This window comes from Primulina eburnea, chromosome 18, assembly GCF_022965805.1.
Source record: "Primulina eburnea isolate SZY01 chromosome 18, ASM2296580v1, whole genome shotgun sequence".
NCBI classification, from domain to species: domain Eukaryota; kingdom Viridiplantae; phylum Streptophyta; class Magnoliopsida; order Lamiales; family Gesneriaceae; genus Primulina; species Primulina eburnea.
In genome coordinates, this window is record NC_133118.1 from 25,938,697 (window position 1) to 25,961,636 (window position 22,940).

Genomic DNA, 22,940 nt, shown 5'->3' on the forward strand with positions numbered 1-22,940 from the left:
TTGAGCTTGACTGGGTAAATGTTTGAATCTTAAATTGCAACGAAAACGAATCTTGTGATATGCGAAGCGTGATCTTTTGACTGGGGGTGAAAGAGTTTGACAAATTGAGAAGTTTTGATTGTGGTACTTGAGTTCTGAATCTGAAATATTTTCATCTTTATTTTTTGTCTGATTTGTTCGAGGACGAACAAGGGTTAAGTGTGGGGGAGTTGATAAGCACGAATTATATAGCATTTTAGAGATCTTATTTTGTCGTATTCGTGCTTATCTGGCATTTTTATTCCGAGTTTCGCGCTTAATTCGTCTCATTATGGTGAAAGCCAAAGGAATGAAAGAAAAGTCAAGCTCGCAGTGCCATGTCACGAAATACCCGGAAAAATAGGAAAGTTTCTCAAGAGAGCACCCGGACCCAAAGACGGACCCCGTCTAAGGGTCCGTGCACATCAACCCCCAAAGAAGAGAAAAGCCGAGTCTCCACGGACCTGTTGACGGACCCCTACACGGGGTCCGTGTCCCTCATCACCCGAGAACCCAACTTACAGTGTCCAGACGGATCCCTGCACAGGGTCCGTGTCAGCCATGCTCGAGAAAGAAAAATACAGAGTCTACACGGACCTCCCTCCGGATGCAGGCACGGGGTCCGTGTACATGATATCAGATCGAGAATTTGGCAAAGATTTTGTTCGTGATTTTGGAGGAATAGAAAGGAAAACCTAACACAAAAAAAAGGGTTGTTGAATATTGGAGGGCAGCCGACTTTTGGAGAGAAAAGGCGCAAGCTTTGAGCACCGAAAAAGACGGCGACGACTTGGGCGAAAACAGCGCAATTTACACGCAAGATCCGCGCACCGTCATTGAGATTTCTCTTCTCTTTTATTTTCTATTCTTCAAACATGAATTCAAACATTAAATTTGATTTTAGTTTTGAATTTATGGAGTAGTTTTTCTTGTGATCGGGACCACGATAGGGACAAACGACTGATTTTGTTTATTCGTTGGATCGTTTAATTCATCAGTTATTTCATGTTATTGATTAATGTTTGCGTAATTTTCGTGCTTTTGATTTGGCCAATTAATTGCATGTTTGTTGTTCGATCTTGACTCGAAAGGGAATAGATTGGAATTAGCTTCAAAAATATTAATCAACACACGGTTAAACCGACTAGAAATAGTATTCGGTTTCAGTGTACGATTTTAGGCGACAGCTGTAATTCTATCGTTGATGCATGCGTTTTTGTTTAATTAAATTCAATTAGAAATAATTGGACTGTTAAATGAAAACATGATTATAAATTCTAGAAATATGTTTATAATTAAATTAGAGGATTACATCGTGACTTCGAATAATTGCTAGTCGAATAATTCCAGTGCTTGAATTTAATCAGAGTTTGTTACCATCGTGTGTTCTCGGTCATTTTATTTAAATTTGAAAATCCCCAAAATTCCAAGCCTCTCTGATATTTGATTTAGTTCTTAAATTCGCATAAATTAGTTCAAAATTTATTTGGTTGAAACAATAATCAAATCGCTCGTTATCACTTGCCTAGATTAAATAAAATAATTGAATCTTAGTAATTAAAAAATAGTCTCTGTGGGATCGATACTTAGACTGTTCGTCCATTTACTATAACTTGACCTAGTCCGCTTGCTAGAATTAATCCCAACCGAAATCGTCGGTCATTTGTCATTCCAAATCTCATAAGGTGTTTTTACACGATTCTTATTAATCATTGATCTGTTTGAGTATAATATGCATTGTTAACTGCTTCATGCCAAAATATTTGATAAATTATTGAATCATCTAGCATATTTCGAACTGCTTCCTTTAAGATTGTATTCCTTCTCTCAGCAACACCACTTTTTTGAAGGAACCTTCCTACTGTTAACTCATGTCTGATTTCTTGATTATATAGATAGGATAAAAGGATTTTTTTAAAAAAATATAGTGCCCCGATTATTCTTTATCCTATCAGTCATAAAGGTTTTCTCATTTTGAAGAAATTTTAAAATTTTGATTAGTTGAGTAGAAGTTTGATATTTTGACTTTTGAAAAATTACCCAAGTGAATCTTGAAAAATCATCAATAATGAAATAATGTATATCATTCCCCTTAAGCTCATTACTGATATTGGAACAAAAAATCCATGCACAGTAATTCTAAGCATCGGGCTGAAGAGTTACATCATTTATTTTTGAAAATTGATTGTTTTTCGAGCTGGCATGCAGTACATATTGTTTTCTAAATACTAAATTTTGGGCACACCAATGACCAAATCACATACCGGAAAAGGTTTTGAAGTTCAGTTGATTTAACCTCTTATGCCACAATCAAATCTTATTAAAATTAATAACAAGAAAATATGTAGGATCATATGGTTGTTCAACGTGACAACCTACTTTATAAGTGTTACCAGTTCTTATTCCAGTAAACACAACATTACCAGGAGAATTCTTTATTGTGAACGTGTGTTTGTGAAACTCTACAATGTATCCAATATCACATAATTGATTGATTCTAATCAAATTATAGCATAAAACTAAGAGTACATATGTAATGATAATATTAAAATAAATAATCTTAATCTTACTCATAGTTTTACATTTAGCATCATCTTCAAAAGTGATTATGGATCCATGACAATCAATGAATTCGGACGACATTTTTAGTAATCATCAATCATGTGCCTAGAACATTCACAATTTTATGTTCGGCAAATGTTTTCAGAGATGAGGTAAATAAAACACTTTAAAATATTTTGCGAATAACTTGTAAAGTCAAACTGAATTAGCAGTTCAAATTCAATTTTCAATCAGATAAGATACTAAAAGCGACTAAAACAATTTTAAAGTGTGGAAAAAGCTTGTGGTAAAAAAAGTGAACTGATATACTTTAAGCAATCATAAAATGTAAATACATATAATCTAAAAGTAAATAGAGTCAATAATTTGTTTATAAAATTTCAAAGACAAAACTTATATGTCTTCCCTTCTTATATTTCCAGAAGAATTCTATTAGAAGATTTGATTAGTATAATCCTTTATACAAATCCACTTCAACTCGGTTCAACAACCTAATTGAGCTGAAAATCCTAACAAATCTTTAACAACTACAATGTGTCCAAAAATAAACTACTAAAAATTTACAAACAATATACAAATCAAATATGTTCTAATACAAAATATTGAGTGTGAAACAAAATGCACAAAATGATCTGATAAGAATTTGTAGAGATAATGATCGTCATTTTGAATATTCACACAAAGAGATTCAGATCAATTTGATTTCCACGTTTTTATTTTAACTTTATCGAATAAGATTTAAAAACTAGGAGGGAGAAACTAGAAAGTTTTTTACGTTTTTTTCTCTTTGCTAAAATATTCCATTAATTATAAAGAAATTGAATTTATAAGGCATTGCCTCTATCCCACGGCACCATCCTTGCTAAACACGAAGTTTATGAAGTATTTACGTGTTAAAATTGCTTTGGGTCTAAGATCCATGAAATTTTGAAAATTGCCTCTTTTAAATGAAGATAGAGATTATAATATCTTAATTTATATAGGGCACGGGTCAAAAATTAGTTATTTTTTATTTGGGAGACGGGTTTTGTGACAATTGGTCTAGAATACGAGAACTCAAGCAACACTTGATACCTTGATGTATGCTATAAGTTATCGGAATCTACTATCAGTTTTATGGTAAAAATTTGTGTGAGACGGTCTCACGGGTCGTATTTTGTGAGACTGACCTTTTTTTTGGGTCATACGTGAAAAAATATACTAAAATTATTACTTTTTATTGTGAATATCGGTAGGGTTGACCCGTCTCACAAATAGAGATTCGTGAGACCGTCTCACAAGATACCTACTACAGTTTTATTATCATTGTCTTCTAGAATTTTATATAAAATATATGATATACTAAAATAAAAATTGAAAAATTATAAAACAAAATTGAAACTTGAATATTTTTTCAAACAATTTCATTTAATTTTTTTTTAAAAAAAATCCCTAAGTTGGGAGAAAAATAAAATAATTTTCTATTAGAATGACAGTATGTTTGAACAAAAACAATTAAAAACTTGAGTGCACGCATTCTAAAGTTTGTCTTGATCCAATTAGGCTTCCATTGTATCAACCAAGTAAATACACTAACAAATTCGAATTTATCGAATTGGGAACAACACAGTATTAATGTTAATACATTGAATTAAAATATCGTAGAAATTAAATTATATGAAATACATTGAATTAAAATATCGTAGAAATTAAATTATATGAAATAAATATAAAGTTAAAATAACATACAAGTAAAAAATAAATAAAAAAACTAGTATAAACAAACACAAATTACTAATTTTTAGAAAGAAAAACCTACTTCGCCAACCCATCGCCCCTCCCTGCTCCGACTACATCTGTGATTCGGTGAATTATGTGAGTTGTTATAATGTCTTGTTGATTATATGGTCATTTACTCGAGATATTTATGAAATTTAGTATAGGGCATGTTGTTATAGCATACATATTTAGCCTTATCATTTCTCGTTACCCGTAAATGTTGTTCATTTTTAATCGACACTTGTTTTATATCTCGGGATCATAACGTGGATGATAGGTATATATTGATAAACCTAAAATCGTAGATATGATCGAACAATCTCGATTGTTAGTGCAGCCCTTGGGGTGAACGCTGATATTGAGATAAACAATTCTGTTCAGTTGCGCTAGAAGAAAGGAAATGAGAGAATCGTCAGCAGCCGCATCAGCAGTTCGCGTTGACGGCGGCTGCCTTTTCATTGGCTCTCGGAATATCAGATAGTGTGTCATTCTTGTTACATCGTTTGTTTAAGCACAACACCACATACCTCGCATACTTGCTAGAGCGGTTTAGCTGCATGACGATGCAGCTCTCTTGTGTATTATAGTTCTAGCAATTCTCTTGTTTTTATCATACCGTTTATTAGTTCCAGTTGGCTCGTTGTTATTAATCCATGTTCATACGTTTCATATCTCATTTTTATCTATGTTTATGCATGATTTATTATTATTGTTGTTGCTTAATTGTTTCATACCATAATCATAACATCAATTATTTACTGAGGGCTGTTGTGGCTGCTATTGGGCACCATGGTAAGTCTCAGTTTTGCAGCACCAGGAGGAGGATCCGCAAGTGGAGCTCGTGAGTGAGGTCAGATGGTTGTTGTCCTGTCAGTTTGGAATATCTCAGTTAGTCTATTTATATGAATTGAAGTCTTTGTCAGTTTTATGTCAAATTTTTTTTCTTCACGGGGAGATGTCATATATATCTGTATGCTTATTTGGATTTGTTGTTGTTTGACTGGAGTTAGTTTATGTTATTTTGGAGCCTTGTCGGCTTGTTTGAACTGTTGTTTGTTACTTGTTATATGTCTGGCCAACACTTGGATGTGATTGTTTATGAATTCACTAGCGTCGTCCTTGACTCATTTTTATTTTACAGGTTTTTAAATTTTTTGATATATTCTACTTACGGGAAAGTAATGTCGAATTTTTTTTAAACCCGAGTTCCATTTAAAGTTATTTTTCGCTGTTGATTTAAACTAGTTTCGATTTATATATTAATTAATAATAATTCGAATAAATGGATGTCACATTTTAGGCCCCTCCACCATTCGTACGTGAGTTGTATGAATATTCTTGGTAAGTTGTGTGCACAAAAAGTGGGAAATCGGTGGGTATTCTAAAGGGAAATAAATGGATTGATTGGGATAACGTTTGTGAGAATAATAAAAATATTGGTGGGATCAACAAAAAGATCTAGACTTGAAAACTTGAAATACCAATAAGGGTTGTGAAAAAATAAGTTTTTGAGAATTTATAACTTATTGATAAATTATTGTTCAGGAGCAATAACTGTTCTAGATGGAGAGCGATCAATGTGTTATGTTTGGTTGTAAATTTTTTAAAAAATTTTAAATCGATTGATAATCAATCATAAAATTGATATCAGAATAATTGTTGTGTGTCCGATTCTAATAAATTTTAAGTTCTTCTAATCATTGATCGAATAATTTCCGCATAACTAGAGGTGGTCGGTACGGTATACCGTACCAAATTTTCGGATACTGTATGCCGTACCGAAACTACCTGTATGAGAAAAATGATACTTTTACCATACCGACTTTTCATCGGTATGCTGAAGTTTCGGTACGGTATCAGTAAAATACCGTCATACCGAAAATATATATAAAAAAATTAATTCTCTTGTAATTCCAAAGACACTGATCACCAATAATAAACAAATCCCTCGAGACAGTCAAAGAGACCCAGAAAGATATATACAAAATAAATCAATCAAGAGAATAAACAACAACCACAACATGTGCGGAGATCCAAGACATCAATGAACACCAATAAACTTCAACCGCAACATGTGTGACTTCTTCATTCGCTATCTTTGCAACAATGTTTGAGGTTCTGTGATTTCTGAAGCCTGTCAGCTTTTTAATAAGTCGATGCCCAGCATTCAGTTCTCTAGCTAGCTGTAAGGTTAGGCGACAGAGATAAGATTTCTCAACAGTATAAATTCTCAACTATGAGTCGAGTTGATTCACTGAACTTTGATTTGAACTATTCCAACACGATGAGTCCAAACAGAAGTTAAATTCTTTATTTTGATACAGTATCGATACTTATGTTTTATAACCAATAAATACCTTATATTTTTTTAAAGTTTAACTTTATTGTTTAAAAATATTATATATTTTTTAATTTATATATATTATTTCGATATTGACATATACCAATATTTCAAATTTCATATCGTTACCGTACCGAAAATTTATGTATACCTAAAATTTCGATAAATTCGGTATTTTTCGGTACGATAACCTCGGTACACCGAAAATTCGAAATTTTTTTCACCCCTGCTCATAACAATAAGTACTCATATATACTAAGAGTGACATAAATATTTTTTTTTAGTTATTGTGTGATTTAAAATATTTAAATTGAATTGTTTGAACCAATTATAGTTTTTAGTAAAATAGTAAACTTAATATTTTCATATTTGGATCCCAAAGTTGCATTCTTTTCATAAGCTTCAGTATAATTTTTAAATGAGATTTTATCATATGTTTGATATTTTTATTCAATTTTTCAACGGAAAATTCATATAAATTATATACTAAATTTGACTGAATATCATCTTAAAAATAAAAAATTGACCGAATATGAAGAGAGATTTTACACGTATGTATTGATGCTTTCTACCTCATATCTCTGTCACTCTTGCCTTGCCTAAGCAAGAAAAAAAAGCTTCGCACTTAGATTTTATATAATATAATATATTTCTTTTTTGATACTGACTTTATATTTCAATTAAAGTCTCTTTAATTCAAGAGACGTTTTCCTAAAAATATCAAAACTGTTAAGGTTACGTGTTGATTGAAGGATTTGAATGAATTCGATTTTGTAGAAGTTCGTGCTCGGAGATCCAGAAGGAAACTGATTTATTGAGAGAATGTAAAAAACTGTATTTGAGTACAATTACTTGCACTATTTATAGGTTTGCGTTTATACCTAGAAAGCGTTAATACGCTTACTAATATACTAATATACTAATATGTCAACATCCCCCCTTCAAGGTTGCAACCATACTGACAAAGCAACCTTGAGAGAAAAGGAAGAAAAAAATTACAAAACAAAAGGTACATTAACTACCATTTCTAGATTGGTGAAGATCACGCACACCAACTTTGGATATCAAATAAGAATGTTGTGGGCTGCCCAGTGCTTTAGTAAAGATATCACCTAGTTGCTCGGTGGTAGGAATATGAGCAGTAATTATTGTTCCATCTTTAACCTTTTCACGCACCAAATGACAATCGATTTCGATATGCTTTGTGCGTTCGTGATACATTGGATTTGCCGCAATGTGTATGGCAGCCGTATTGTCACAATAAAGGGTAGTTGGAGCTGACAACTTCATACCCATATCCGATAATAATCCAGAAATCCACACAACCTCACAGGTAGTTGAAGCCATTGAGCGATACTCGGCTTCTGCCGAAGATCTGGAAACGGTGTGTTGCTTCTTGGTCTTCCAAGATAACAATGAGCCCTCTAATTTAACACAATATCCTGTGAGAGACCGACGTGTCATCGGGCATGAAGCCCAATCCGAATCACAATAGGCAGAAAGAGATGGGAATTCATTCACTGATAACATGAAACCTAAACCAGGTGATTTCTTGAGGTATCTGACTATACGAATTGCTGCGTCCATGTGTGACTGCTTCGGTGCGTGCATAAACTGAGTTAAGTGTTGCACTGCATAGCAAATATCTGGCCTTGTAATTGTCATATATAATAGTCGGCCTACTAAGCGTTTATATACACTTGCATCCCTCAACAAGATATCTTTAGAATTGTCATCACCAGATTTATGCATAATAATATCCAATTCATGACTTGTGAACTTCTTATTCTGCTCCATTGGGGTACCATACGGCCGAGCACCTGCTACCCCTGTTTCTGCAATTAGTTCCAGTGCATACTTTCGTTGATTCAAATAAATTCCTTCCTTGGACCTTGCAACTTCAATCCCCAAAAAATATCTCAGATTGCCAAGATCTTTGATTTGCAACTTGGAGTGTAAAAAACATTGAATGTCTTGGATTGCCTTTGGACTACTTCCAGTGATGATGATATCGTCTACGTAGACGAGAAGAAGAGTGATATAGCTTGGTTCATTTTTAACAAACAATGAATAATCATGTGGAGATTGACGGAAGCCTGCTTCAAACATAATAGCCCCAAACTTAGCATTCCATTGTCGAGAGGCTTTCCGTAATCCATACAATGACTTCCTTAATTTGCAAACTTTGTGCTTTGCTTGCACTTTGTATCCTTCTGGGAGAGTCATATATATATCTTCATCTAAGTCCCCTTGCAAGAATGCATTAGTGACATCCATCTGCAACAACGGCCAACGATTGATGGCTGCCACTTTTAAGAAACACCTAATAGTCACTATCTTTGCCGTGGGAGAATATGTGTCATGAAAATCGATTCCTGGCTGCTGTGTATAGCCATTAGCCACAAGTCTCGCTTTGAATAGATCCACTGTCCCATCAGGTTTAAATTTAGTCTTATACACCCATCTACACCCAATTGGTTTGACAGCTAATGGCAAGTCAACCACATCCCAAGTATGATTCTTTTCTAATGCTGCCAATTCCAAGGCCATAGCATCATTCCAACTTTGGTCTGTAATGGCCTCATGATAAGAGTTCGGCTCTGTAACGGAGGACATAGCAGCAATATAGTCTTGGTACGAGAGAGAAAAATTAGCATATGTCAAGTACTTAGATATGGGGTAAGAACAAACAGTTGAGTTGGCTTTGGGCAGTTGTGAACAAGAAAAATCCTTTAACCCAATAGGAGGGACAGTGGTCCTTGAAGACCTTCGTAATGGTGGATCATGAGGAATCTCAGAATGAGTGACAGGGGTAGAATCAATAGCTTCAGGATTGACAGAAGGAAAGTCATTTTCCACAAAAGGAGTAGTACATGGAAAAATTTGAGCTTGTGATGTTCAGTCAAAAAAGGGAATATATCCTCATGAAATGTCACATCCTTAGAGACAAACACTCGTTTTGTCTGCAAGTCTAGAACTTTATAACCCTTTTGTACATTCGAATAACCCAAGAAAGCACAACGTGCAGCTCTAGGAGCAAACTTATGTCCTACTGGGAGAGCAGACACATAACACAAGCATCCAAATGTCCGTAGATGCTCAAATGCAGGGGCTTATGAAGAAGGACTTCAAATGGTATTTTATGGTTCAAAGCAGGGGTAGGAGTTCGGTTGATAAGATAAACCGCTGTCAACACACACTCTCCCCAGTATTTCAACGGAATGAAGGACTGAAATTTCAATGATCTAGCCACATCGAGAATGTGTCTATGTTTTCTCTCTACCAATCCATTTTGCTGAGGAGTGTATGGACAAGAGCTTTGGTGAACTATCCCAAGAGATTGAAAAAGGCTCTTGCAACTAGAGTTGAAGAAATCTGTTGCATTATCAGTCCTAATGATTTGAACCTTGGTCGAAAATTGAGTGTCAACCATAGCAAGAAAAAAACGAATCATCCCAAATGTATCAAGTTTAGAATGCATAAGGAACACCCATGTTCCTCTAGAGAAATCATCTACAATTGTCAAGAAGTATTTTTCTCCATTATATGTGGGAGTGTTGAACGGTCCCCATATGTCCATGTGTATTAATTCAAACACACGAAAAGTTTTAGTGTGACTTTTAGATGGTAAACTTAGCCTAGATTGCTTCGATATAGGACAAATGGGACAATGTGGCAATGCATCAACATCAGATATAAATGGCAGTAGCTTCATTCTAAGAAAAGACATATGACCCAATCGTTTATGCCAATGCAAACTAACATAAGATTGAGAAATAAAAGGCTTGTCTACTGTCAAAGTGTTACATCTTGTTTCAAAAGGGAAAAAACCTAATTTCTGTGTTGGTAGGCAATTTGGAGCAAAATGATATAGTCCACCCTCTTCTCTACTAATCCCCATTATCCTCCCAGTCTTGAGGTCCTGAAACAAACAAAAGCATGGATAAAAGGTAACAAAACAGTGGTGATGCTTGGTGAATTTGGAAATGGACAAGAGGTTGAATCTGAAATTGGGAATATAAAGCACATTGTCGAGTGTAAGGGTATTGGTTATAGGTACTTGTCCTATCCTGCTTATGCAAGCTTGACTACCATTCGGCATTCTTACAGATTTGGTGGAATCTGCTATGACCTTTGAATTTTGCAACAAAGAAATATCTCCAACCATGTGCTCATTTGCTCCTGTATCCACAATCCAAGAATAAGAGACATGATGTAAATGTGAGTTGTTACCTGCCATGTTCACCACTGGCTGAGTGTTTGATTGAAGACTCTTCGAATTGCCAAGCAACTTCAGGATTTCTTCATATTGTGCAGTTGTAAATACTTGGGCACCAATGGGTGTGCTTGATTGTGGTTTTTCAGCAAATCCTTCCTCCACCAAATTTACTTCGTTCTGCACCTTTGTTGATTTTTGAAGGTCTTTGCCAAACTTCTTATTGTAAGGCTTCCCTTGTTGAGGCTTATACAACTTATGCCCCGGTGGATAACCATGAAGACGAAAACAGTAATCGATCGTGTGTCCAGTCCAGTGACAATAGTCACACTTCAAAACTCGTTTGGACTCTGTTGTCTTATCCTTATTTTGCATGGAATAAAAAACTGATGCCTGAGTTTCATTCGAAGTGAGGGATCGATGCGATTCCTCTTGTGACATCATGATTGATGCTCCTAATGGGAGCATAGCTTTCATTTAGGCCCATCAAAAACTGAAGTAAGCGTTGTTGTTGGTTATGCTCAACATATTGCCTTGCCGTAGCACATTCACAAGATGGCAGAGTGACCAGCGATGCATATTCATCCCACAAATGTTTCAATTTGCAATAATAAGCTGAGGCAGTGTTATTACCTTGTACCAACCGACCTATATCACGATGTAATGCAAAAATTCTGGAACCATTCACCTTGTAAAATTGATCCTTAAGATCTACCCACACAACCGAAGCCTCGGTGGCATACACTATCCCGCCAAAGATCTCCTTCGATACTGAATTCATAATCCAGGACAGTACTAAAGCATTGCAGCGTTCCCATTGTTGCAACATTAGGTTCCCTGTCATTGGTCGCCTACATGTACCATCAATGAACGATACTTTGTTTTTCGCACGCAATGCAATTAGCATAGCCCTACTCCAAATGCCGTAATTCTCTACTCCAGTTAACTGCTCATTAATTAAATTTAAACCTGGAGTGTCCGAAGCATGAATTGTCATCGGATCGTTGAAATTGTTAGGATTTGCCATGACTTTAGGATCGAAGCAGAGAAATCAGAATTGAATCCTCAATTGCAGCTCGGAAATCAAACAATCCTCAATTGCAGCTCGGAAATCAAACACGATCTATGGCAAGCAACAGTCACGCGAAATTCAACTGGATCTCTAGCTCTAGCTCAAACTTCTTTGCTCTGATACCATGTAGAAGTTCGTGCTCGGAGATCCAGAAGGAAACTGATTTATTGAGAGAATGAAAAAAAATGTATTTGAGTACAACTACTTGCACTATTTATAGGTTTGCGTTTATACCTAGAAAGCGTTAATACGCTTACTAATATACTAATATACTAATATGTCAACAGATTTAAAATTCACACCTCAAGTTCAGAATTGGAACGAAAGAACTGAAATATTTTACGTTGAGTAAGTTAGAGAAAAATAGAAAAATATAAAGAGATACACAAATATTATTAATAAAACCACCAGCAAAGTTAGCTAACAAATATTATAAAAGATAAAACTATAAAAAAAAAATTAGCAACACATTGTCATTTCAAAGTTAGTTAGTATGAGATGCCTAAGTTTAATTTTATTTATATATATATATATATATATATATATATATATATATATATATATATATAATTTTATTTTTTGAAGTCGAATTAAATTATATTAATTAAATACATAAATTAAGAAATGCTTGATATTTCAAAATAAGAGTAAAAAAACTTGTCATTTTTTTCATTTATTTTTATTTATGTGGATTTTAATGTATATAATATTTGTTCTATTATAACTACATTAGCCATTAAATAAAAATATATGTCAAATAAACAATATTCGATGGTTTTATTGTCTTTGGTCGAAAAAGACAAACTAAAGGAAAAAAATTCAAATTAGAAGATAAAAACAATATTTCGACCATCTAAATCTAAAACAAGTCAATTTATATGATTAAAATTATAATTTTCCTATCTTCAATGATACACACACACACACACACACACACACACACACACACATATATATATATATATATATATATATATATATATATATATATAAGTACATCATATTAGTTCGATCTTAACACGTCCTAACTATATATTCAACGGCTATAAGGAAAGCCACATCAATATAATAACGTGAAAAAATACATTTGACTCATTTAGGACCACACGATTAAATCTTTTGGAATATATATGATGCCCCCAAAATATTCCACCGCGCATGGGTTTCCTTCCCGAGGACCTTAAACGTAACCCATCGGGCATGACTCGTCCAAATTCGATATCATCTATAAACGACGGTCGAACACCAAGCCCAGCCGCACCCCTGATGACCGAGCCCTGGTGCCCGGTCGAGCTCTGTCACCAGGGCAGCGATCGGCCGAGCACTAGCACAAGTGGCCAGCCCTAGCCGAGCACTAGTGGCCGAGCACTAGCACTGATGGGCGAGCACTAGTGCTCGGCCAGGCCCTGGTGGCCAAGCACTAGTGCTCGGCCAAGCTCTTATGGCCGAGCACCTGTGACCGAGCACTAGTGCTCGGCCAAGCACTTATGGCCGAGCACTAGTGGCCGAGTCCGGATAGTCGAATCACATGTGTTCGACCCCAATCAGCGATCGGAGTAGGGTTATGTCAAGCACAGATGCTCGTGACAGGAGTCCCAAGCCCGAGCTTGTTTCTATCCTAAGAACTGTCACATGTCAAAAGCGTGAATAATCTTTAAAGGGGCTAGAATCTCGCCGTATGATTAGATGTAGCGAGGAGTCCTATCCGGACTGGCCGTGATTGGAGAAGGATTGCGTGAATAATCTTTAAATGTGCTAGAATCTCGCCACATGGTCAGAGGTGGCGAGGAATCCGGCCCGGACTGGTAGTAAGGGGAGAAGAATTTAATAAGGAAATTTACCTAAAATAGATTTCGACACGCTATGGGAAGAAATCCTCTCAACCATTATAAATACCCACATATGTTTCAGGTTGGAGGGGGATATATCCACTATTACTTATCGAATCTTCTCATTTTTTTTTTCTCCGTTCCTAAATCCAATCAAGAGATCGAAGTGGTCGTGTCCGGAAAATTCTCGACACTTTCCACTACCCCTTAGTCTGTACCAAACCGGTGGTTCTCCATCCGCTCCGGTCCAAATGTTGATCTGAAGTTCAAGCTCACCAGACCGAACCCAGGAAAAAGTTGGTATCATCAATGGCGCCGTCTGTGGGAATTTTTGTAAAAGAGATAAGATGGCAAGTACCAGGAGTCGATCGGGAGAGGATAATCAACCAACGTCCAACATGGCCGAGCTCGTCCGGCTGATCACAACAACTGTCGAACAAGTCTTGGCCCAAAGACAAGACAACAATCCTCCTCCAGGAGAGGATCGTGAAGCTCGGAGACAAGAGATACAAAGATTAAGGGAGGAGATGAAACATCTTAGAGAAGAGAGGAACGCACCCTGTCACGCCCCGAGTCCGAAGCATCGGTGACATCCGGCATTGTTTAACAATTAAATTGAAAACAATAAAGCCTCGTATCAAATCAAACCAGTCTTTTTCATAAATGAAATATTGTCTTACAATGACAAAGGAATAAAATACATCAGAGTTTCTAATAGCGGAAACGAAAGAAAAGTAAAATGTTGAATTCTGATCTTGATCTCTGATTCACCAACCCCAGAAAGCATCTTGCTCTTCCTCATTCAGTTGCTCCTCATTCTTATTTGAAATTTGTAAGGGGTGAGTGTTTTGGGAAACACTCAGCAAGTGGGGGTCGATCGATTCCAAAGATACATATAGAACTTAATTCCTTAAAACATTTCTTTAACATACTTTCAAAACTAATATTCTTAACTTGGCACAACGGAAACGAATCGAATAAGAGACATAACTTATCAAATGATTCAGAACAAAACAGAAGCAATACAGATCATTTCAATTCGGAACAGAACATATCAGAACAGACAGAACACTGTTACTCATCTCATTTCCATGGTCAAATTGTCCCCAATATGTTAGTCCTCTAAGGGGTGAGGCCAGAACATGGTTTTATACCCACCAATGGGGGCCAGACAGAACATGGTTTTATACCCACCAATGGGGGCCGAACAGAACATGGTTTTATACCCACCAATGGGGGCCGAACAGAATCACAATTCTCGTCCCATTTCAAATTCGAATCGTAACAGTGCAACAAAGATTTCAGACTTATCAGACAGAACTTTTCAGATTTTCAGATTTCAGAGTTTTCATACTGACACAGCGGAATCAAAGAATTTCGAAGCATAGAAGAGAACACATAATCGATCGAAATTTTAAACAGAATGTCTTAGCAATTTTCGAAAATGAAGACACACATACATGCATGTCATGATATACATATTCAAGTTTAAAAATACAAACGAATACATATCAAAAGCCCACTTACTTGAATTGTTATATGAAATTCTTTCTTGGAATTCCGGCAGCACCTCGGCGTATTTTTCAAAAATACTGCTTTCACTTCGACAGTATGATGACGCAAAACTCCAGCACGTCAATCGCCCGAGCTTCTTTTCTTCCTTGAAATTTCGGCCGAGTGGTTTGAGAAGGGGGGAAGAAGCCGAAATTTTGAGGTTTTCTTGGGGTAACCTTTTCTATCATCCTAGAGTCCTATTTATAGAAAATCCCTTGCCCCTTTGCCTCCCCTTAGCCGTCCCCTTGGCCTCCAAGAAATGGAGTAATGGTGGTCAAAGGTTATTAAATCATCAAGCTCCATACCAAGCATCAAAAGCCATTTCTTGCATCATTATTGTGTCTTGATCTCTTAGCTCATCCTTTAGCTCTTCCATGGATTTCCTCAAAGATCATTTCTTGCACCATTAGCTTGTCCAATCCTTTAGCTCTCATTTTAGGACAAACATAGTTGAGCTTCCTTGAGCTGAAAGATTGTGTCCTTGAGCTGGGGTTTTACTCCTCCCTTGGCAACACTTAAATGGATACGGTTACTTGTAGCTTGACCTCCTGTTGAGCTAATCCCCGAGCTTAGAATCTACTTTCTCGAGTTAAATTTGATGAGATTTAAGTTATTATTCCAGTTGTTTAGTTAAAATAAAAATTACTGAACTCATTTTAAATAATTTTTATATTACTTACTTGATTTGCTTCGGTCGAAATTTTCGGGTTCTCACATCCCTCCCTCCTTATTGAAAGTTTCGTCCTCGAAACTTGCATTAACTTGATCATTCAAATAGGTGAGGGCATTGCGACCGCATCTTTTCTTCGAGTTCCCAAGTTGCCTCTCTTTCAGTATGATTTGACCATTGTACCTTGACATAAGGTATTGTTCGGTGCCTCAACACTTGGTCTTTGGTGTCCACTATTCGAATAGAGACTTCTTCATATTTGAGTTCCTCGTTCAGATTACCTTCGATCATTAGAGGTGTAACTTTAAGTACATGATTCGGGTCCGGGACATATTTTCGTAGTTGTGAGATGTGGAAAACATTATGTATTCTGGACATCTCCGGCGGTAAAGCCAGTCGATAAGCTAAATTTCCCACCTTATCCAGTATTTCGAACGGTCCCACATATCTTGGGTTCAACTTGCCGGATTTGCTGAACCGAACTACTCCTTTCATGGGAGAGACTTTGACGTAAGCTTTTTCTCCGATCTCTAGTTCCAAAGGCCTTCTTTTCAAATCAGCCCAACTCTTTTGTCTGTCCTGAGCTGCCTTGAGTCTTTCTTTGATTATGGCTACTTTATCGACAGTTATTTGAATGAGCTCTAGCCCGGTGATAGCTTTTTCTCCGACTTCATCCCAGTATAAGGGCGATCTACATTTTCGACCATACAGTGCCTCGTACGGAGCCATTTCGATGCTACTGTGGTAACTATTATTGTAGGAAAACTCTATCAACGGTAAATGCTCACTCCAATTTCCATGAAAATCCAATGCACATGCCCTCAACATGTCTTCAAGGGTCTGAATTGTCCTCTCAGTTTGACCGTCGGTCTGAGGATGATAGGCCGTGCTGAGCGTAACTTTGGTTCCCATGGCCTTTTGAAAACTTTTCCAAAATCTTGAAACGAATCTTGGATCTCTATCAGACAATATAATTGCCGGCACTCCATGTAGTTTCACTATATTATCCATATACAGGGTAGCTAACTTATCCAAGTTATAATTCATCCGTACTGGCAAGAAATGGGCAGACTTGGTTAATCTGTCAATGATTACCCAGATTCCGTCATGACCCTGCCTCGATTTTGGTAACCCGACTACAAAGTCCATAGATATATTATCCCACTTCCACTCGGGTATTTCTAATGGCTGCAGAAGCCCTCCAGGTCGCTGATGTTCCGCCTTGACTTGTTGACAGACTAAACACTTTGCAACAAAGACCGCTACGTCTTTCTTCATTCCATTCCACCAGTAGTTATTTTTCAAATCCCTGTACATCTTGGTGCTTCCTGGATGTACTGAAAATTTGGATTTATGTGCCTCGGCCATCACCTCTTCTCGAATTCCATCGATGTCTGGCACATATAATCGCCCTTTCATCCAAAGGATACCATCTTTATCAATTTGAAATTCTGGAATCTTTCCTTCCTGAACTTGTTCCTTTATCTTGAAGATATTGGTGTCTTGACTTTGTTTTAGTTTGATGGTCTCTTGGAGACCTGGTTGCACTGATAATGACGATAAGCTCACTTTTCCGGGGTTCCTCCGACTCAATGCATCTGCCACTTTATTTGCTTTTCCCGGATGATAGCTGATTACCAAATCGTAATCTTTGAGAAGTTCCATCCACCTTCTTTGCCTCATGTTTAATTCCTTCTGAGTGAAAATGTACTTAAGGCTCTGGTGATCAGTAAAAACTTCGCATTTTACTCCATAGAGATAGTGCCTCCAGATTTTAAGCGCGAATACTACTGCGGCTAGCTCCAAATCATGAGTGGGGTAATTCTGCTCGTATGGTTTCAATTGTCGTGAGGCATACGCAATTACCTGACCCTCTTGCATAAGCACACACCCTAACCCTCCCTTTGAAGCATCACTGTAAATGGTAAAATTCTTACCATCCTCGGGAAGAATCAGTACTGGTGTGGATGAGAGTTTTGTCTTCAGGGTTTCAAAACTCTTTTCGCAAGCTTCATTCCAAATGAATTTCGAATTTTTCTGAATAAGTTTAGTGAGTGGGATAGCTATTGACGAAAATCCTTCTACAAATTTTCTATAATAGCCTGCTAATCCCAGAAAACTTCTTATCTCTGTCACTGTTTTAGGGCGAGGCCAATCTTTAATTGCCTCCACTTTCTTAGGGTCTACTGACACCCCTTGTTCTGAGATTATATGACCTAGGAACGCCACACTTTTCAGCCAGAATTCACACTTCTTGAATTTGGCAAAGAGTTCTTTCTCTCGTAATGTTTGCAAAGTAAGACGCAGATGCTCACTATGTTCTTCCTCACTTGGTGAGTACACCAAGATGTCATCTATGAACACTACCACGAACTTATCGAGATACGGTTTGAATACTCGGTTCATAAGATCCATGAATGCTGCAGGAGCATTGGTTAGACCAAACGGCATTACCGTGAATTCGCAGTGCCCATACCTTGTCCTAAAAGCAGTCTTAGGGATATCTTCTGCTTTGACTTTTAACTGATGGTAACCTGATCTGAGATCAAGTTTTGAGAAAACTTTAGCTCCTTTTAACTGATCGAAAAGATCATCCATTCTCGGGAGTGGGTACTTATTCTTTATGGTGATCTTGTTTAGCTCCCGGTAGTCGATACATAGCCTCATGCTTCCGTCCTTTTTCTTTACAAAAAGCACTGGGGCTCCCCACGGTGATGCACTGGGGCGAACCTGCTTCTTGTCCAGTAGTTCTTGCAGTTGATCCTTCAGCTCTTTTAATTCAGCTGGAGCCATTCGGTATGGTGCTTTAGAGATTGGTACAGCACCAGGGACGAAGTTGATTTCAAATTCTACTTCTCTATCGGGTATCTCTCCTGGTAATTCTTCGGGAAAAACGTCTGGAAATTCTTTAACAATTGAAATTTCTTCCAACTTTGGAACTTCTTCTCCTTTAACTTCATTAAGTACAGCTAGGTAAATATCTTCTCCTCCCTTTATATCCTTCCAGGCTTGTGAGGCTGACAGTAGGGATCTTCTTTCTTTGGATTTCCCGTGAAATAAGACTTCCCTCTTTGCTGGAGTTTGAAGTCTAATTTCTTTCTTCTGACAGTCTACTATGGCATGGTTCTTAGCTAACCAGTCCATTCCAAGAATGATGTCAAACTCCACCATATTGAGTTGAATCAATTCTACTTCAAAAGTTTGTTTGCCGATGCAAATTTTACAGTTTCGATATACTTTGTGAGTTTCGATTATTTTACTAGCCGGTGTTGCTACTCTTAACGGTTCACTAAGAATATCATGCTCAAGTTTAAGCTTCTTAGCATATCTTCTAGACACAAACGAATGGGTGGCACCACAATCAAACAAAGCATATGCAGGCATTTTATTGAGTAAGATGGTACCTGCCACAACTTCGTTGCTATTATCGGCTTCCTCTTGGGTTATGGCATAAACCCGAGCATTTGTCTTGTTTTCATGTTGTTTGTTGGGCCCCGACCCTTTGTCCTTGTTGTCTGGACAGTCTTTAATTCTATGGCCCACCTTCCCGCACTTGAAACAAGCGCCTGTCTTCCGATAACATTCCCCAATATGTTTTTGTCGACATGTGTCACACCATTTTCCTTCGGTGCTACCATTACTGCCAAAACTTCCTTTGAAGGACCCTCCTGAATAATTTGGTTTCTTGAACTTGAGATTATTCTGCGTGGATTGATTGTTCAATGGTCTCTTGTTCTTGTTTTCTTCTTCTCGTCGCTTGATATCGGTTTCTGCACTCATTGCAGCGCCCATCAAGTCCGCAAAGCTGCTTGGTTTGTACACTGCCAGTGCCGACTGAATTCGGCTGTTTAGTCCTTTCTTGTAGCGGTGCATTTTTAACGTCTCATCTGACATGATTGTCGGAACGTAAGTTCCTAAATCGTTGAATTTTGACGTGTACTCCATTACCGTCATATCTGGTGACTGTCTGAAATTCTCAAACTCATTCAGCTTTTGTAGACGAAACTCGGCCGGATAGTATTGTTTCAAGTATTCTCTTTTGAAAATTTGCCACGTGATATCTTCTACTTCAGCTAAAGGTAGCGACACAGTTTCCCACCATTTCCTAGCCCGATCCTCCAATAACGGGGTCACGACTTCCACTCTCAATTCTTCCGGTACCTCCAGTAGATGTAGTTGCGTTTCAACGTTCTTGAGCCAGTTGTGACTGACTTCCGGATCTGGGTTCCCATCGAAAGTTGGAACTCGATTCCTTCTGAGAGATTCATAGTGATACTTAATCCCACGTGGCTGAGGTTCTTGGGGTGGTTGGATGGCGTTGGCCAGTGGATTCACAATTCCTTGTAATGTTGCAGCGACGATAGTTGCTATTGCCATCATATCCTCTTGACTGAGGTTTACTCTGGGTGGTGGCGATGGTGGTGGATTATCGTTTTGGTTGGCGTCCCGAGCGTTACGGTTGTTTCGGGGTGGTCTGCCTGCCATCTCCTATAAACACGTATTTTCTTTATTAATTTGTTTGCCACAAAATTTAATCAAAGGAATAATTTCATTAATATTGAAAAGGATTAGCATACAACCAACGATTAAATCAATTAATCCTAGATTCAATCAAAAGCTAATCTAGGGTCCTTTTCTCCCTATTCATCTAACACTTCGCCGTCTCCTACAGCCTCGTTAATTTATTCTTCTTCCATTGGATTTTCTTCCAATTGCTCTATGAGTTCTTTCATGTTGACCATCTCATTTTGTAGATGCTCGATGTAATTCTGCAGTTGCGTGTTGTGGTGATCAAGGTTGTTCACTTGGTCCTGCAGTTCTTGTATTGTCGATTGGCTTACTTTCTCATCGATTTCTTGTTCTCCAATCTTTTCCTCAAGACGATGTTGAATACTGAGAGGCCATCACTTCGGATTTGGAGCGTAAGAATCCTATCTTGCGCTTTCTTCAGCTCTTGTTTGGTGATCTCATGCTGTCGTTCCGACTCTAGATGATACGCAGCGTATTGTCTGACGTCATCGCGCAATTTCTTTTCCTCAACTCTGGCTTCCCGAAGGTCTTCCCCTATACATATATTGTTTCCATTCAATTGGTAGTTATCTCTTTCTAGTTTCTCATTTCTTTCTTTCAGTATTTTAATTTCCATCTCTTGCTTTTGAAGTTGACTTTGGAGTTCATTTATGATGTTTTGGGGATCCATGTAGTGTTCCTAATAAGAAAAGGACATTTTCATAAGATACTTGTCAAATTTGCAATAATAGAAAGTTTCAAAATAATTTGATACACATAATATTTTTCTCGGTAACAATTTTATTACAATCCAAATATTCTATTATAAAAAAAATTGTTAATTTAATCAAACATATCGCCACCGTCGCTATCACTGTCGCTCTCGACTCCATCTACCTCCATGGGTGCTACGTCTTCTTCCTCCATGTTCTCTATTACTGAATGTAGGTAGTTATTTTGATCTTGAAGTCTGTCCATAGCTCCATGTATCTTCGAAATGTACCGGTCCTGTCTGGCGATGAACTCCTCTTGGCGCTGACGGGCTTGAGCAGCGCGATCCTTCTCTGTCTCTATCCTCTCAAGTAAATCCTTGTTGATTGAAACCAAGCGCGCGAAGCGAAGCGAATTCGTCGGTATCTGTAGCATTTGACTTTCAGCCACATCCAAATGATGAGCGAGTCGCTGTACGTCCGACTCCAGCAGGTGTCTAATCTCATTAAGCCCTTGCCTTTCCAATTTCTCCTTGGCTAGTTGTGCCTTTAAAGTTGCTATTTCCCTAGCGTGGTTATCGATGGTAAGCTGTCGCATGCGCAGAGCAGTCTGTGCGCGAGTATGAGGGGCAGCCATTTCCTAGGATAAAATGGAAATAAATCATCAGAATCGTAGAAAGGCACAAAGCACAAAGTTGTCGTGGAATAAGGGTTTTCGGAATGACTGACTGAAAGGATAGATTTTTGGATTTGTTCGCAATATTAGGGAACAGATGAAAGTTGGGTTCATATTGGGATGCACTAGGCTTTTGCCAAAATTTGACTTTGTCAAATTTTGTCTGTCAAAATCCCAGTGGGATTATGAACCTGGCGGCTCTGATACCACTTAAATGTCACGCCCCGAGTCCGAAGCATCGGTGACATCCGGCATTGTTTAACAATTAAATTGAAAACAATAAAGCCTCGTATCAAATTAAACCAGTCTTTTTCATAAATGAAATATTGTCTTACAATGACAAAGGAATAAAATACATCAGAGTTTCTAATAGCGGAAACGAAAGAAAAGTAAAATGTTGAATTCTGATCTTGATCTCTGATTCACCAACCCCAGAAAGCATCTTGCTCTTCCTCATTCAGTTGCTCCTCATTCTTATCTGAAATTTGTAAGGGGTGAGTGTTTTGGGAAACACTCAGCAAGTGGGGGTCGATCGATTCCAAAGATACATATAGAACTTAATTCCTTAAAACATTTCTTTAACATACTTTCAAAACTAATATTCTTAACTTGGCACAACGGAAACGAATCGAATAAGAGACATAACTTATCAAATGATTCAGAACAAAACAGAAGCAATACAGATCATTTCAATTCGGAACAGAACATATCAGAACAGACAGAACACTGTTACTCATCTCATTTCCATGGTCAAATTGTCCCCAATATGTTAGTCCTCTAAGGGGTGAGGCCAGAACATGGTTTTATACCCACCAATGGGGGCCGAACAGAACATGGTTTTATACCCACCAATGGGGGCCGAACAGAATCACAATTCTCGTCCCATTTCAAATTCGAATCGTAACAGTGCAACAAAGATTTCAGACTTATCAGACAGAACTTTTCAGATTTTCAGATTTCAGAGTTTTCATACTGACACAGCGGAATCAAAGAATTTCGAAGCATAGAAGAGAACACATAATCGA

At 37.4% G+C, this 22,940-nt stretch overlaps 1 protein-coding gene across 1 annotated transcript; it reads right to left on the reverse strand.

The window, feature by feature from the left end:
• Window positions 1-11,295: 11,295 nt before the first annotated feature.
• Window positions 11,296-11,922, reverse strand: LOC140819201 (uncharacterized). Its single transcript, XM_073179210.1, has one exon. The coding sequence runs from the start codon at window positions 11,920-11,922 to the stop codon at window positions 11,296-11,298; it is 627 nt and encodes a 208-aa protein (XP_073035311.1).
• Between the last annotated feature and the right edge of the window lie 11,018 nt (window positions 11,923-22,940).